Genomic DNA, 18591 nt, shown 5'->3' with positions numbered 1-18591 from the left:
AAAATGCCAAGTTATCAGCACTATAAAGGATTAATAGATGTTTTTAATTTCTTGGGAGGGGAAAAAAAAAGAAAAAGCAGTCAAGAGAAACAGAAACAGCTGTACAGAGGCATGAGGCTTAACAAAAATCTCATGTTGGTCAAATCTGTCAAACTGTGTATTCTTCAAACTGTGTTTAGTACTTAACTGTGTACTGGGTTCCATGGAGGAAAAAATTGTGTAGACATTAGTCTTCCTATTCCCACTTGTTTCCTTTGGTTAGTTCAGAGAAAATGAAAATGATGGACGATAACTACACATTTACTGTAAAATAATAGTTTGGAATCTAGGCTGAGAAGATTTTTTTTTTTCCTTATAAAATTAGAAGAGTAGTCATACTGATACCTATGGTATAATGGTTAGCATGAATCCAGCATTCTTAAAAACCATATCTTACTGAGTATTTCCTTGGGGCATAGCAGAAAAAACACTGAAGTAGGAATCCTTAATCTTGAGTTATAATCCTGGCACTGAATGAATGAACTTGGAAAAAGTTCCATAAATTATGCTATAATGTCTCATCTGCTTGGAATTCAAAAGTTTTGCAAGCCTCATCAATGCAGAACAAACCCAGGCAAACCTCTCAATTGTTTACCGTGGTAAATCTGTATGGTAAAGTTCATGAATTTTGAAGTATGTAGGCCTCAATTGCCTAATCTAGTGGAGATTGGACTAGATCAAGTGGTTTTAAGCTTTTTTTAAATGTCGCTTTTTAAGTAGAGAAACCTTTCTTCACAAAAACATTGCTGTGGAAACCCAAAACGTAGAATATGTAAAAACAGAGCTATTCTGGTTGAAATAGGTATTGTGGAGGTGAGTATACCAGTAATTTCTTCCCCTTCACTCCAGTAGTCTTTGAAGAGTTCTGTGGAATCACAGAGGTATAACAGAGTACAATTTAAAAACTACTGACCTATTTTATAAAATTTGTAAATTTCAATTATGAGTGGTTTTTAGGTGGAAGTTCGTAGAAATTAGTGGGTTTTGCTATGATAATTTTAATAGCTACTATTTATAAAACATTATTTTGTGTTCTTTTCAAAATAATTCTTCGTTTTAATATCAGGGTATGTTATTACATTTTAAATGACTTGAGTTTTCAAATAGCAGTATACATATAGTGTGGAACCTTGTACAAAGCAGGCGTATGATAAATATCTTAGCATGTCTGTTGCATGAATAAAAATCTGTATAAGAAAGGTGTATCTTATGGAAATGTCATTATTCCATGTTATGGAATCACTAGTAAGGAATGCATTGAGGAAATATCAGTGCTTCATATAAAACTGTCTCTTGTAATATTTATATATGATACCATTTTTACTGTTTTTTTTTTAGATGTGTACTTTATTTTAATTCTTGGCTGTGTTGGGTCTTTGTTGCTGTGCACGGGCTTTTCTCTAGTTGTGGCGAGCGAGGGCTACCCTTTGTTGCAGTGCACAGGCTTCTCATTGTGGTGGCTTCTTTTGTTGCGGAGTACGGGCTCTAGGGTGCACGGGCTTCAGTCGTTGTGGCATGCAGGCTCTAGAGCTCAGGCTCAGTAGTTGTGGCGTACGGGCTTAGTTGCTCTGTGGCATTCCCCGACCAGGGATCAAACCCGTGTCCACTGCATTGGCAGGTGGATGCTTAACCACTGCATCACCAGGGGAGTCCCATTTTTACTGTTTTGTGTCTGTCTTCTGTGTTACAAAATCTTATGTTGATAAAGTAATTACCACACAAAGAATAAGTGATTATCCTTATTTTAATAAAAATAATCTTAAATAGAATTAGTAGACGTGCCCTTACTTATAGCAAATCTAGCAGTCTCAAATGGTTGTGAAGTTAGTTCTTGGATAATACCTCTGTTTTCTGAGGTCAGTTTTTTATTTATTTTTTACTGCTAGATGTTGAAAGTTATCTTAATTGCTCACCTTTTCACTTTTACCTGGGAGACCGTAACAGTTGTTTTTGGTCAACAGTCAACATTACTGACGACCTTTTATATATCAACTTATAAGAGAGAAATATTTTCAAGTATTCATATGTTCTCAGTAAATAAGATGGCACTCTTTAGTACTTGACTAGCTTCCTTTCTTTTATGAAGGTATGAAAATAAACTATAATTCTTTATGTGATTGCTGTAACAAATCAAGAAACTAATATAGTTTTTTTAATGGTATTATAGGTTCATGAAAGCTTTAAGTTATGCTTCGCTAGATAAAGAAGATTTATTAAGTCCTATTAACCAAAATACCCTGCAGCGATCCTCCTCAGTGAGGTCCATGGTGTCCAGTGCAACGTATGGTAGCTCAGATGACTATATTGGTCTTGCTCTTCCAGTAGACATCAATGATATATTCCAGGTATCATAAATTCTATTGTTTTCTTATGAGTTGGTTTACGTTTTTTTTCATATTCTATAACTGCTTATTAGAAATTATAATTTAGAGCAAATACTAATTTGGGGGAAGGTGGTATTTTTAGGCAGTGTTATTTAAAGAAATTTTACCATGAGAATTATTTCACTTTTCTCAACTATTCTATACTCTTTTATTTAGCATCTCTAAGTCCCCAGCACATTATCCTTCTCCTCACACTAAATCAGCATCTTGTTTGATTTCTTTATCAGTATATTCTCTATAGAAATTTTAATGCCTAATCTTGCTTTTTAGTCACACTTGACTTATTTCTTATTGTTTTTTTTAAATGAGATATAACTGACATATAACATTGTGTAAGTTTGAAATGTACAATGTATTCCTTGTTTTATTTAATCCTTGATCCTATTTATCCCAAACATGGCAGCCACATGTTGTGCTAATCCCACGAAATACTCACAAATCTCTAGAAGGTAGATAGTACTAAAGAATACACATTTGTTTAGAAGTCTAAAAACATTTTAGATAAATTCTAAAATAATTATTTTAATATCCATTTAAGTCACCAAGAATAGATAAGGACCTTAAGAGTTTTATGCTATTTTGTCAAGTTTTGGTGATTTAACCTTCTTCAGTATCTTTTCATTATAGGTTCATGTGCTATAGTAATTCTGTTTAAATTACATTTCATTTAATTATGCTAATATACATAAAGTGAATTTTTATAACAGGACTTACCATGACATATCTATTTTAGGTAAAGGATATTCCCTATTTTCAGGCAAAAAACATACCTCCACATGATGATCGAGGTGCAAGAGTGTTTGCCCATGATGCAGGAGGTAATGCATGGTTTTTGTTCTCCTCTTTATATTAAAAAGAAAATTCTTTTCAGTAGGATGACACTAAAAATTCAGGTATACTTACTTTTGGGTCAACTTAAAAAATTATAGCAAAATAATTGTTTGAGTCAATTTAAAATTAAACCACAGTATTTTTTTGCGAGAGACTTAAAGTGTTTTTCCAACTAAGTACCAAGCCTCTCAAGAAGACAAAGACCAGATCAGTTGCTTCTGTTTTAAACAAACAATACGTGAAAAAATTTTAACACTTACACTCATAGGTCTAAGCAACAGCTGTTTGGGGAAAGGAGAGAGAGAAAAATGTACTTAATACATTACATGATCTCTCTTTGCTATGAGCTGTGGTATTTTAATTAATATATGCCTATCAGCCACAAATTTAAAGCTTTAAAATCTTGATGATTTTTTCTTAACAAGGACCTCTTTAGACTCGGAATTATTACTTTTCTTTACACAAATATTAAGAATTGATTACACAAATATTAAGAATTGAAATGATACCTAATTGTGTAATCTTAATTTTTTATTTTGTATTTAAAACCCCATATTAAAGTAATATAAGTATATCTGCTGATGTTAATTATTTTCATAATTTAAAGCAAATTATCCTGTTCTTCTCCCCAGTTAAGGTTAGATTTTGAATCATAAAAGGAGTTCTGGTTTTCTTCCCTAATTTCCCTTCTTTAAAATTTCACATAGTTTAAGGCACCTTGAAGGAGGTGTCATTGATACCATCTTCATCAGATTATGTTTTGTATTTACTTATGCACAGGTCTTCCATCTGGAACTGGAGGTCTTGTAAAAAACTCTTTTCACTTGCTACGACAGCAGATGAGTCTTACAGAAATAATGAATTCAATCCATTCAGATGCTTCTCTGTTTTTAGAAAGCACAGAAGACACTGGACTACAGGAACATACAGATGATAACTGCCTTTATTGTGTCTGTATTGAAATTCTGGGTTTCCAGCCCAGTAACCAACTGAGTGCAATATGTAGTCATTCAGGTGAGTGATTATGTCCTTCAAGATGAACCCACCTGTCTTTGAATCTGCTCCAGTCACAACTCATCTCCCAGCCCGATTGATCATCCCTCTTACTCCATTCGCATTACCTCAGCCTTAGTACGGTCACTCAGCATCTCCCTGTGGGAATGTTAGTAAGTTTGTCTCCAGTTTTTTCCCCTTTCAATTCATCTTTCATACTACTGCCTTGGATTAGGCTGTTGACAGTTTTTTTTACTGCCTATTCAAGTCCAGCACACAAGACTCTTTGTGTGATCTGTCTGCTGTTTTTTTTACCATTCTCCTATCTTATAATTGATACACCGCTACTGACTAGATGTTTTTTGAACAGACTGTGCTCTTTTTCATGGTTCTAGGCATGAAGAGTGTGTTTTCCCTACTGTTCCCTCTTGCGCCTTCTCCTCACACACATGCAAGCTCACACACAGTGCATTTGGCAAGCCCACCTCATCCTCAGAGTTGGGGCTGTATTATCTTCAAAGCTTTCTGTGACCCTCTTAGTCGTATGTTGACACTTCTTCCTCTTTACTTTCATTGCTCTTTGTACATAGATCTCTTATGATAATTATTGCTTGGTTATTTTTTTCCCTTCTACTCAATAAGTTCCTTCAAGGTATGGTCTGTCATGCCTTTTCATTTTTATTTTCTAATACTCAGCTGAGTACTGCTTTATATACTAGGCACTCAATATTTTTTTGGTGAGGGAGTGAATGAATCAGATCCAGATTCAGCTTTTTTATAAATATGTGTAGATAGCTTTTCTTGGTGAATATCACTTAGCCACCCTCAAAAAAATCTAGTGATAACCAAAGTTCTCTGGGTCATTCATCCACGTTTCTCCATGGCATCCTGATTCAGAACTTCCCAACTGATGGGTTGCAGCACACTGTTGTACCACATCCACAAATAGGATATGGATGTGCTGAGAGATTAATCCCCTCCGTGGCTCCATGCCCCAATCGGGCCTGGGTTTGACAAACCCTTGCACTAGGCACTTACCACTGTGAACAGTCCTGTCCAGGGACCCAGAGTGCTATAATTATTTTCATTTTCTGTGAGCGAAAGGTTTGGGCATTATTGTTCTGATGTATTGTACACAGTAAAGAAGATGCTATTTAAAATCATTTGTCTATACATTGTTTATGATATTTTAGTTCTTCTAAGTTCTGTTTCTTCATTTACTCATTCAACAAATACTTATGAAGCACTTACTGTGGAGTTTTGCTATGTAAGTGTTTTCTCTTTATTTATCAAACGAGATAGGGAAGCCAGCTCCCTAATTACCCAGTCACAAGACAGTCCCAGCTAGTTCTAATCCATTTATGATTATTGAGCTAGTAATCAAGTGGCGTCACATCAAGTGTGGGACTTGTGGAAGACTTGCTGCAGTCAGCAAGGCTCTCACCTTGGCACAGGATCAGAACCCCTCCACCTGTTGTTCTAGTGATACGAAGTGAGGAGGAGAATAACTCTTAATTGGGAAGTGATTACAGTTTACTATTGATACCCCTCTCGGAGGTATGAAGGGAGGCAGTCTAATTGTTAAAAAGTCACTGAACCTCTATGGATTTATGCATTCAACTTAATATTTATTACATCACTACTGTGGATCAGGCATTAAACTAGATGCTAGGAAAACAATTGAGAGAGAGAAAAATAGAAAGATATTATTCTTACACTCTTTGAGCTTTTATCCAATGGAGAGGGAAATGGATTGACTGACCACTCGATCAATCAGTACACAAATATTAATATAAATACTGCGTTTGTAACAAGCGCCATCAAGGATAGGTACATGGTATTAACAAAGGAATATAACCAAGTAGGCAGATCAAAGAAGAGACTTCGGAAGAATTGCTGTTGAGCTGTGGTTGAAAGAATGAATAGAACCTAAGTGAAGACTGGAGTATAGAGAATTTTGAGAGAGAGGAAGCAGCATGAGCAAAGGTATTCTCTGATGGGAGCAAGTATGGGAAGTAGGAAGGACTAAAAAGACACCTGTGGGAATGGAGCTCAGAAAGCAAAGGGAGAGGAAATACAGAATCAGTCTAGAAAAACGGGTAGGGACCAAATCCTGCAGAGCCCTTCCTACCCAAAGTGTGGTCAGCAGACCAGCAGCATCAGCATCACCTGAGCACTTATTAGAAATGCAGACTCTGCCCCACACGCAGAATCAGAATCAGCATTTTAACAAGATGCCCAGGTTATTCATGTACACATGAATGTTTGAGAAGCACTGGTATCAGCCATATTAAGTATTTTGTGTATCAGAAAGGAGACGTCTTTATTTTCCATGGCAGATAATTAAAAAATAGTTCCTATACCATTTTTTTAAATTGAAGTATAGATAATTTACAATATTTGTGTTACTTTCAAGTGTACAACAAAGTGATTCAGTTGTGTGTGTGTATGTATACTCTCTTCTAGATTCTTTTCCATCGTAGGTTATTACAAGATAGTGAATATAGTTCCCTATGCTATACAGTAGGCCCTTGTTTACCTATTTTATATATAATAGTGTGTATATATTAATCCCAAACTCCTAATTTATCCCCCCCATCCCCTTTAGTAACCATTGTTTGTTTTCTATGTCTGTGAGTCTATTTCTGTTTTGTAAATAAGTTCATTTGTATCATTTTTAGATTCCACATATAAGTGGTACCATATATTTGTCTTTCTCTTTCTGACTTAATATGATAATCTCTAGGTCCATCCATGTTGCTGCAAATGGTATTATTTCATTCTTTTTCATGGCTGAGTAATATTCCATCTTCGTTATCCATTCATCTGTTGATGCACATTTAGGTTGCTTCCATGTCTTGGCTATTGTAAATAGTGCTGCTATGAACATTGGGGTGCATGTATCTTTTCCAATTAGAGTTTTCTCTGGATATATGCCCAGGAGTGGGATTGCAGGATCACATGGTGACTCTGTTTTTAGTTTTTTAAGGAACCTCCATACCGTTCTTCATAGTGGCTGCACCAATTTACATTCTCACCAACAATGTAGGAGCATTCCTGTTTCTTCACAGTCTTCAGCATTTACTGTTTGTAGACTTTTTAATGATGGCCATTCTGACTGGTGTGAGGTGATACCTTGTAGTTTTGATTTGCATTTCTCTAATAATTAGTGATATTGAGCATCTTTTCATGTGCCTGTCGGCCTTTTCATTGCCATCTATATGTCTTCTTTGGAGAAATGTTTATTTAGGTCTTCTGCCCATTTTTTGATTGGGTTGTTTGGGTTTTTTTTTTTTTTGATACTGAGCTGTATGAGCTGTTTGTATATTTTGGAAATTAATCCCCTGTCAGTAGCATTGTTTGCAAATATTTTCTCACAGTCCATAAGTTGTCATTTTGTTTATGGGGTGTTTGTTTTGTTTGTTTTGTTTGTTTTGTTTTTTGCTGTGCAGAAGCTTTTAAGTTTAATTAGGTTTATTTTTGTTTTTATTTCAGTTACTCTAGGAGACAGATCCAAAATATACTACTGCAATTTATGTCAAAGAGTGTTCTGCCTCTGTTTTCTTCTAGGAGTTTAGGTCTTTAATCTATTTTGTGTTTATTTTTGTATATGGTGCCAGGGAATGTTCTAATTTCATTCCTTTACATGTAGCTGTCCAGTTTTTCCAGCACCACTTATTGAAGAGACTTTCTTTTCCCCATTGTATATTCTTGCCTCCTTTCTCGTAGATGAATTGACCATAAGTGCATGGGTGTATTTCTGGGCTCTCTATTCTGTTCCCTTTGTCTATATGTTATATTTCTGTTTTTGTGCCAGTACCATATTGTTTTGATTACTGTAGCTTTGTAGTTATAGTCTGAAGTTGTCCCTCTACTATGTAATGATCATTTTAAAGGGATGTCAGGACTTGAACACAAGACTTTTCATTCTTTGAAACTTTCAGTCTGGTGGTAGTGTTGGTAGTGTTGGTAGTGGTAGTTGTTCAAAAAATGTTAAAGCTCAGTGGAAAGGCTATTAGGATATTTCCTAACATTTTATTCTGTGTCTACCACCTTCACAGGTACTTGTGCATTGTATTGTTTAGTGTGCAAGGCAACATGTTGGCCTTTCAACATTTAGTATTATATATTTCTTTTGGGTCCATTTTTATGTATACCACCACATTTGCCCTAATGTAGCTAACCAACTGAGTGGGAAACCTTCTAAGTGTTGTAGACCAGTCCATCTGTGAAAGAGAGAGCACTGGGAAAAAAAATCAGCTAACTATAAAAGATAATGGCAAGAGATCAGTTTGAATGTCTAGGTTATTAAACTGACAAATTTGTGAGGAGTGGGTAGAAACTACATGGGGTAGGGGAGGGCCCTAAAGAGACAGTGGTGGTTTTCAAAATTATTTTAGCTGCAAAACCCATGTTTCAATCAAAATCTATACAAAAGCTCAGTGGTATGCAGATGAGGATGTAAGGGGAACAGTGGGGTGGCACTCCATCTACTAGCCTTGCCCAAGTATAAAATTGGGGGTAGAGAAGGCTAGGAAATGCCAGGGCTTCAAGAAACACTGAAGACCCCTGGTGTAAACATAGCAGAGTGTGAGTTTTGGTATCAAGGAGACTTAGGCTCAAAGCCAAACTTTTCCATCTTATTAGTTATCTGATCTTGGGCAATCTACATAGTTTCACTGAGATTTACTTTTAATTTTTTCTTAAATCTCTAAATAGGAATAACGATACCTGCCTTATGGTGTGGTTTTGGTACTTACTAACATGTAAGATTAACATTCAGTAGGCTCTCCGTTAATGGTAACTCACACTAAGTTGTTTATGTTAGAAATAATATTCTTTCATAAATTCTGACAGGTCAGTTAGAATGATCTTACTGTGCTCCTAAGGAAAATCTCCTTGTTCATTTCATTTTACATCCCTGCTGCCAAGGGGAACTGGTGATCAGGTGGGTATATCTACCAGAGACAGAGCTCCTCACAGAAATTCTTAATGTTTTTCATAAAGAATTGTTTCAGCATTTCAGATAAGCTATTTGGCGACTTGGCTACTTTCTGATAGGAAAAATTGAGCTTATGATTTTTCTTAATTAGCCCATATGGACTTATGTAATTTTTTGCTTAGAGCTTTTTGTTCTTTCCCACATAGAGTGGCTGGAGTCAGCCTTATGCCCAGATACAGGGAATAAAGAAGGTATCCAGTTTCTTAGAGTCTGGTCTGTCCTATGCTTCATGTCTCCATTTTTAATTAAAAGATAAAATAAAGCTGAGCTAGAATATTGTTAATTAAAAAGAGAGGAAGCAGTAAAAGCAAACAACTACAGTGAAGAAACTAAACATCAATCACATAGATAAAATGGTTCAGTTTATGGACATAATGCTTCATCCAAATTAAAAATAATCTTGAAATAAAATGTGTTGAGTAAAAGTATAAGTATCATTGCATTGAATACTTTTTAAGAGAAGATAGAAAATAAAGGTCCCTAAAAGTCAGTATCATCAATATAGTATGCACAGTTTTGCCTTCAGCAGAGTCCTAGACATTACCTTCCATGCATAAGAAGAAGGAGGCCAACTAGCTGGTCCTTTCCCAGTTTCAGGAAGTTTTGGTTCTCCTTATCGTGCCAATTTATAAATAGTGCCTATATTCTACCCACTTGTTCTCTGAAGTTTCCATTTAGCACATGTAATTATTTCATTAAAAAATTTATTCATATGGTTTATAGCAGGTTTCACACAAAAAAATACCCCATGTAGTAGTAAAAGCCTTCTGTTATCACTATACTTAGGATGCTTTTTCACGTCTTCCAATGGAAGAAACTAATTCTTTTGGCCTGGCTTAGTTAGACTCATGATTTTTTTTTTTTTTTTTTAATGAGAATGAATGATATCTTTAGAAATAAGATGTGGTTGTAACAGGTTAGAAATGTTAGGAGTCATCACTGGTTGAAGGTGAGGCTGAAATGAATTAGTTTATAACTTTTCAGAAACATGTTGATTAAAAGAAGTATAATTTTCTTATTGTTCCTTGCACTGGAATATTTTGTCATTTTACTCCCTGGGAAGCTCATCAACTGAGTCTAAAATAACATAGTCATCTCTTACCTGGTTATTCAGCATTGCTGGTTTTTAAGTACATCTTTAGTTCTCAGATCTTTTGGCAGTAGTTTTATATTTTAAATCAATGTATAATTTAAGTACCATACATTACTTTTAAGTGCCTGACAGATGCATGATTTCCTTAATATTAAAGCTATGCTAAATTGATTTTCTGAGGAACCAAAGCATATTCCGCTTAGTACTATGTAAATACTAATCTTAGGAAGTGCTTAAAGATGAGATGAGGTGGTGATATCTATTCTGTTGAAAACAGCATAGGGAGAGGTAGTGTGTGTTTACATTGGTCTAGTTTCCTGGACTTTTTAAAAAGCTTTTTTAAAAGCTCTTTTTAATACTCTGACAGTGTGTTGTAGTGGAAAGAGGACTGAACTAGCTATCAAGAGGTCTCACCTTCTGGCTGAGTGTGTCTCTTCTCTCTCAATCTCTTTTGTAGCTACTGAGGTTGCATGATTTCTGGGTTGCCCAATGTTACTTCCTAAAAGGATAACCAAAGACTTTCTGATTTCCATTTGCTCTAATCACTTCAAGTGCTCAGGAAATTTTTAAATAATTTTAACAGCACTAAGATGTTTGGTTGACCTTAAAATCCCATCTAGGAGTATACCTTAGCAATGCATGGGTAGTATAGTAAATTTAACTCTAAGGAAGGAACTGATAAGCCCAGGGAACTGTGATTCTAATATTGGTAATTATTAAATGGTGGGAACAACAAGTGATAGAATAATAGATACAGTATAATCCCACTTATACACCAAAAGAGCAAGAAAGAGAAATTTAAAATAGCAAATATCTGAATTTTTATATATTTAAGAGAGGAGTATTTAGTTTGGGGGTGGGAGGGATGGGAGAGGGGGTAGATAAGGTACCTTCATTTTTTATTCTGTATACATCTTTATTTGAATTCTTTAAATAAACACGTATTTATGTATTTTTTATAATTTAGGAGTATAAAATTTTATGTATAAATGTCTTTAGAATTTAGCAAATTTTACTATCTGAGTGGTCTGAATTTACTTTGAAAATCTTCATCAGGGAAAATAATTATTGAAGACTGGAAAGAAATTACAAGGAATCATCTCTTCTATAGTATACAGTGCAAGCATAGGAATTAAGCCATTATGATCTGTTAATTGATTTAATTTTTTCTTCAGACCTTCAAGACATTCCATATTCTGATTGGTGTGAGCAGACTATCCATAATCCCTTAGAAGTAGTTCCCTCTAAATTTTCGGGCATTTCTGGATGCAGTGATGGAGTGTCTCAAGAAGGATCAGCCAGCAGCACCAAAAGCACAGAATTGCTACTAGGTAAGTTTTCAGATTTAAATCCAAGCCCTGTATAACTATACTTAGTCTGTTGTTGTAGATACATACTGTTAATTAAAGTTGTCTCATAACTATGACAAGTCAGTTTTACTGAGGTATGTTTAGATAACTGTTGCACCTGTATCAGCTGCTGATACATACCCTCTTAGCTATCTGCTTTCATTAGAAAGAATTTTGCTCCCAAAATGATTGGCAGGTCATGTGCAATTTATCTCAGTTTTATATATTTGGTAGAGTTGAAAAAACAAATTCCATGAGTTATAATACTTTTCTATTGTGATATAGATAAAATATTTTAATCTTCTCTTCAGGTGTTAAAACAATTCCAGATGATACACCAATGTGCCGTATACTCCTTCGCAAAGAAGTTCTGAGATTAGTCATTAATTTGAGTAGTTCAGTTTCAACTAAATGTCATGAAACTGGGCTTTTAACGTAAGTAAGCTATGAGCATGAGTATTCTTTGTTCTGCTTTTTATGGTGAAAAAGATATTTGAAATACTTCAAAAGTTAGACTAATTAGCTTACATCAGTGGTTCTCAACTGCATGGCATATCTGAGTGAGACTAGATTTTCTTTACATACGTCAACCAAACTAGCGTACGGTTACAAATTGAATGCAGAAGCAGGTATGTGAATCCAGCTGTCTTCTATTCAGCCAGACTTTAAAGAGATCTGTAAAAATGTAAAACAATACCAATCTTCTCACTTTTTTAGTTTTGGAAAATATAGTTTTTTTTCATTAAAGTATATGTATTTATGTTAACATGTAATAATTTTATTTTTTAAATGAATTAATAAATATTTTGAAATTTTCTCAGTTTTACTTTCTTATGTGGTAATTATTGATGGCTATCACCCACAAAAAATAAAATTTGTGGGGTTCTCAAGTAATTTTTAAGAAAGTAGGGGTATCCTGAGACCTTAAAGCTTAAGAAAAGCTGGCATACATAAAAATAAGTGATATTTTCTTGGTTTAATTTTTCCCTATTTTTACTCCTTTCTATTAATAAAAGTTGCAGAATTTTTATTGCTTTTCTAAATCACAGCAACATGATAAAAGAAAATTCAGGCAATCTTCAGCATCTTTGATTTGCACTATTTAAAGCAGTGGTCCTCAAAAAAAAAAAAATGCACCTCAGGGTCTCCTGTGGGGCTTTACAAAATAATAGTAACACAGATGCCAGGGTCCCACTGCAGACCTCCTGGTCAGAAGCTCTAAGTATAGTGTGTCCTTAATCTGTGCATTACCCCATACCACCACTGACTCTGAGATGCTCTGCCAGCTAAAAGCCACTGTTAAAGGTTGAAAGATATAGAGAGCGAGCCCAGTCAAGGATATTAATAATTTCAGTCTAACTTTAAAAACTTATTTCTATTTTAAAACTTAGTTTTGAAAATACTTGAGTTATCCTAGGCTGATAAATAAATTTTGTAATTTCTCATGCCAGTGATAAAGAATATTTCTAACTTTCCAAGAAGTATTTGTGTTTTTATCCTTTTAAGAGATAATCCCAAACTTAAAATAGCTAATGTAAGTGTGAGGTAGGAATATTTACTATTTTATATTCTTATGCCATCACCCAGATGTACCACTTAATCAATATCTGGAGGAAAAAGATATTTAAAAAGTGATATTTTGAAAGAAAATAGCAAAGTCATTATTATAATTTTTATCACACCCTAGTCCTCTCTTCCGTTTTAGAATTAAGGAGAAGTACCCTCAGACATTTGATGACATATGCCTTTACTCTGAGGTTTCCCATTTGCTGTCACACTGCACATTTAGACTTCCATGTCGGAGGTTCATACAAGAATTATTTCAGGATGTACAGTTTTTACAAGTAAGTAGGATTTGTACTTTTGAACTTTATCTTTCAAAAATCTCTTTGAATTAAGTTAAAAGAGATTATATCTGTTGATACACTAGAAAGTCATTAATAATTTACCACTTCTTTTCTAGATGCATGAAGAAGCAGAGGCTGTCTTGGCAACACCACCAAAGCGACCTATAGTTGATACATCTGTTGAATCCTGACCTCATATTTATGATGTATATAGATGTATACTATATATATTCATATTTGTGGACTTCTAAAAGCCTCAGAAAATGCCGATTGACTGGGCAGCAAAGACAGGAGTATCTTCGCTACGCTGTTCCAGCAATTACTGGTACATGAGCAGTTGGAACTGCGGACTTCCCTAACCGAAACAACTTCCTCTCTCCCCCATTGAGCCCTTTTAGGGGTTCATTGTTCATTACCACAGTTTTAAGAGTTTTAGTTACCATTGTATGCAAGAGCCAAGCACTGAATACCTACATAGGTTTTCTATTTTTTCATTTTAAGAGCAAAATAACAGTGGAACAATAATAAGATATGCAGAAGCACCCTTCACACCGTTATTTCTGAATTCTTTTTTTAGGGTAAATATAAAGATGCCTTGTTTGTTAACTAATTTGTGGAAGCTAGGAATCAGTGTCTCTGAGGGTGCATCCTATTAGCACAATGGGGTGTGCTGTAACTGCTGGTATTAGAGGGCGATCTTTGGCCCTTCCACTTTTTTCTTCATGTTTATAACACTACTTCAGAGGTTTGTAGCCTCACAGCGAAAGAAGAGCCTCAACAACCAGGACTTATAAATTATTTTTACATTACTAGACTTACATAAAGTTTCTTGTTTTCCATCTCTTCAGTTTTGTTGCAATGTGTTATTGTAGGCTATTTGAACTAATTAAGGTTTTTCACTACAGTTCCTGATTAAAATCAGAAAAATTATTTTATAATTCAAAGTATTTTCCATTCATAGAATGCATATATTTTCAGTGGCCTTCCATTTTCATCAGCTTCCCATATCACCATTTTAAACCGTAACTTGAACAAGCACTATTAATTTAGACCTAAAGCAAAAGAAAGCATTAAATAAAATCTTGCATCTCTTGAGGAAAAGATAAGTTTGCCTACAATTTATACATTCCATGGGAAAAGAAAAGCCATAGTTCCTTTTAAAAAATCATTAATGAAACTTACTATTATGATTAAAAATTGTAGTGAAAAGCCTTAAGTACCAAATTTTAAAGCAGCAGTAATTTAATTTTTATATCAGTGTTCTTGTTTTGCACAAACTAAATGCAGTGATAGGTGAGTTTATGAATGAGTACAGTAATTGCCTTTATCACATTTGCAAAATTAAGTTGATGAGGGCAAGGTTTTGTTTATTTGTGTGTTTAATTTGTGTATGTCTAAAAATATTTGGAAATCTTTACAGGAATTAAACATATATGCAAATTTGTATATAAAAAAGCATGGCCATCCTCATTAGAATGCTTGTAAATGAAAGGATTATCTTTTTTGAGGTCTATATATAAATAGAAAAAAAAATCCAGCTGGACTGATTAGGACCCTTTTTTAATTCATTTGTTTAGACCATTTTTACAGTTATGCATCAACTCTGACACAGTCATAGTACATGGATTAATATCTTCCCATATTACAGATCCTTTTTATAATGGGCTTGTTCTTTGAGATCTCTGTAAAGAACCCTGTGAACTAGAAAACGTAACTCACAGAGATTTTTTTTTTTTTTAAATATACTGGCACTGAAAGTTCCAATTGGGATGAAGCATTTCATCTCACTTCATAACACCTCTGACTGCACTTCAGTGAATTGTTCTTATGTGCACTGTGTAGCAACTTACATTATAACAAAGCAGATAAGGGCTGTAAGCTTCTGCTTATGTTAAAAAGTGGTTCTTCAGATTTTCTTTCATAAAATCCAATTGAAGATAAAAGAAATGCTTTTTTTTTTAACTTTAATTTATCACTGAACCCAAGTGTTTATTTAAATGTTAACAGTACTTCTAAGAACGTTGCCTGTCACCTTGGTCTTTGGTCTTGGATGATTAAACTGCCTTCCGGAGAACCAAATGTCAGAGATACTAGACCAAATAGTGATTAAAAACTCCAAAGGAGGTGATGTAGTAATCTTATGAATAATGGGATTAACATATTTTAGACATTCATTTTAAACACTACCTCAGTTAATATAAAATCTGTGGTTTAATCCCTCAAAAGTTAACAGTAAATTTTTTGTTACACACACACACACACACACACACACACACACACACACTCACTCACTCACTCACTCACTCACTCACTCACTCACTCACTCATCCCTGGACCCCACCTCACTCATTCATCCTGAAATGAAGTCTTCATTACTATTAGCCTAAACAGTTTTTTTGATTATTACTTTGAAAGATGTGTGTATATATCATAATATTTGCCTATAGCACTTAGTTTGGGGAGACAGAGCTTTGTGGTTCTCAGTAATCTAAGAAAAAAAGATGTCTATACTTAAATGTATACTGCTATTTGGTTTATCCATGTTTCACTGACAGGTCTAATATGTTTCCTTTAAGTACTTATTTGTATAAAAGTAGACTTCTATGATGAAAAATGCTCACATGCGGTGCCAAGTGATTTACTTAAGTGTTTAAAATATTAAATTATAGCAGAAAAGGTTAGGAATGTTGTCAGTGGTAATAGAAATAATTGAGAAAAGCACCTATATGTAATAGATATTACCAGACTATAAAATACCAAAATAATGTCAATACTGTAGTTTTCCAAGATTTTAGAATTAATCTTAGTCCATATAAATTTGTACTACTGGTAATTATTGAATAATTTGGAGGAATTTGGGCAGTTGTGCTGGTTGTAAACTGTGAATTTCTAATTGTAAAGTGAATTGTCATTTCTAATTGAAATTTTTTTCAAGAACAGATTTCAGCTTCACATACTAATAAGTAAATACTGATAAATACGGAAATTAGAAATTAGTATTTGTAATTAAATACGGTCTAAAATTTCTTATACTTTTACTTCCTATTTATGCTTAGATAGACTTGAGGAGGGAAAAAGTCTTTTCTCCCTAATAAAAAATTTTCTAATGAAGATTGGTAGCATAAGGGCATTCTGTAAGACATTGACTTTGAAAGAGGCTCTTTGAAGGTATATACTTTATTATGGTAGTTACTCTAACATCAGGTGTATAAGTCCTTTTGAAATGGGGTGGCTTTAATAGTTTTGAGCTCTTTTATCCAGAGCTTGAGGTAGTTAAAGCTGAGTTTTTCTGGGCATATTACAATGGCAGAGTGTTCAGCAGTGAGGTGGGAATGCTTATTTAGATTTGTCTCCTGCTATTTATATAAATTTTTTTTCTTTCCATTCAGAGGATGCCTTTTATTCCCACATTAAAGCACAGATCATTAAGCAATAAAAAGCAATCAAATTGTCATCCAAATTATAACTGCAGTTACTTTTGCATGGTAAGAGTGAGGTGCTAATTTTGTGTGAGAGGAGCGTTGTAAACTACCTTGGGAAAGGTCCTTTGGAAGTAAGGTTTTTCCCCTTTTGTCCTATGCTTCCAGTTTGGTCTCAAATTCACACTCCATTGAACATGGGAAAAAAGAAACAATTAATTGAGAGAGTTTTATGAGAAGAGCTGTTGGAGTAAAAGAACATTTCACATTTTCCAAAATGTAAGTTGGGAAAGGTCTCCCTTGTCTCCCCATTCAGGGAATACATTATTACCAGCTTCATTTCAAGAGTATCACTACAGTGAGAGTTTGATTATAAAAGCATACCGGTAAAATTAATAGCAGTGCTTATCAGACAATATTGAAATCTGTGAGAATCTTTCTTGGAGCATTTGTTTTTTCTTTTAGTTTTAGGTTCCCAGGGTAGTTTTCATTCATAGTAGTGTTTTATGACTCACACAGAATGTGGATTTTCTCCCCTTTAGAGTATTTTTGTAATATAGGTGGATAGCTATGCCACAGCATGCATAAATTGCACATTTTGTTTGACCTTCTTTATAAAATATTTAATTTGAAAAATATAATTTATGCCAAAAAAGTATATCTTGTAATTTTGCCACTAAATAGGTTGATTTAGCACAAAATGCAAAGTCTTGGGGCAAAGGAGGGGGGAGATTAAAACTTTCATAGATAATAGTTGAAAATGTTCCATTATTGGCCTGTCAGAAACCCTAAAGCTGCATTGTAAAACAAATGGTGTAAATTAGTTTTGAAAAGTGGTAAGGGATTGTGAAAAAAATCTGACTTAATGCTCCCTAACCACAAAATTTTCTTTTTTATTTAGTAATACGCTGCTACATATTTGGAGGTTCTGGTGTTTGTAGGTCACTGAACAGACATTGAAATCTGATTTATATTGTATAACTGTAACATAGAAAGAAAAAGTATTTATATATTTTCCGTAAGAATATTTCATTGAGTTGTGTATAATTTAAATAAGGTTTGTCCTCTAATGGTTTTGCTCACCTTGATTTTTTTTTGTGGTTTTCTTGTTTTTGTATAATGTGTACAGTTTTATGTCAAGGGCATTAAAAGCCTCCTGAAGCATAATCTTATCAAAGGGATACATTCTTAATAAAATGTACTTAAAAATTCTTAAACTTGTGTCATTCTATTTGAAATTTTAAAACCATCAGTGTTGATTTATGTACCACTGAGGCTGGTAAAACTGACTTTTAGGTACCATAGATAAAAATCTGGTTCAGTAACACATAGCGGCTTGTTCCAAATGTTTTAAAATAGCTATTTATACTTTCTAAACACTTCATAATCTAATCAAATATCTTTACAGTTTTTATTTTTTAACTGCAGTTTATTGTAAAGGGTTTGAAAAAGTGGATCGATCTATAGAACAATTCTGATTCTTCTAGTGATTAATATACAAAATGAGCAATGATGGTATGATGGTAACTTTTCTGTATAAGCTATTTGATTTCTCACAGAAACTGGCCTGGATCAGGTAAGCTAACCTACAGCCACCTAGTGGCAAAAGAAAATACCACAAGGGGAATTACAAG

The 18591-nt window shown here is 34.1% G+C and overlaps 1 protein-coding gene across 5 annotated transcripts in view; it reads left to right on the top strand.

Moving 5' to 3' along the window:
• RICTOR (RPTOR independent companion of MTOR complex 2) overlaps nucleotides 1-18174 on the top strand; it is a 127789-nt gene extending 109615 nt beyond the window's left edge. For 3 of the 5 annotated variants that reach the window (XM_082651483.1, XM_082651482.1, XM_082651486.1), the window contains 7 exons: nucleotides 2207-2384; nucleotides 3157-3241; nucleotides 4035-4268; nucleotides 11518-11673; nucleotides 12003-12126; nucleotides 13397-13535; nucleotides 13655-18174. In XM_082651483.1, coding sequence (XP_082507609.1) covers nucleotides 2207-2384; nucleotides 3157-3241; nucleotides 4035-4268; nucleotides 11518-11673; nucleotides 12003-12126; nucleotides 13397-13535; nucleotides 13655-13729 — 991 coding nt within the window. In that variant the 3' untranslated portion in view covers nucleotides 13730-18174. The remainder of the gene's footprint in view (nucleotides 1-2206; nucleotides 2385-3156; nucleotides 3242-4034; nucleotides 4269-11517; nucleotides 11674-12002; nucleotides 12127-13396; nucleotides 13536-13654) is intronic. The other 2 variants (XM_082651485.1, XM_082651484.1) reach the window with 1 other exon arrangement.
• The last annotated feature ends 417 nt before the right edge of the window (nucleotides 18175-18591 follow it).

This window comes from Grampus griseus (genome assembly GCF_964374135.1).
Source record: "Grampus griseus genome assembly, chromosome: 3".
Classification (NCBI taxonomy): domain Eukaryota; kingdom Metazoa; phylum Chordata; class Mammalia; order Artiodactyla; family Delphinidae; genus Grampus; species Grampus griseus.
The sequence above is the reverse complement of the archived record's forward strand: the minus strand, read 5'-3'. Positions and strand labels throughout refer to the sequence as shown.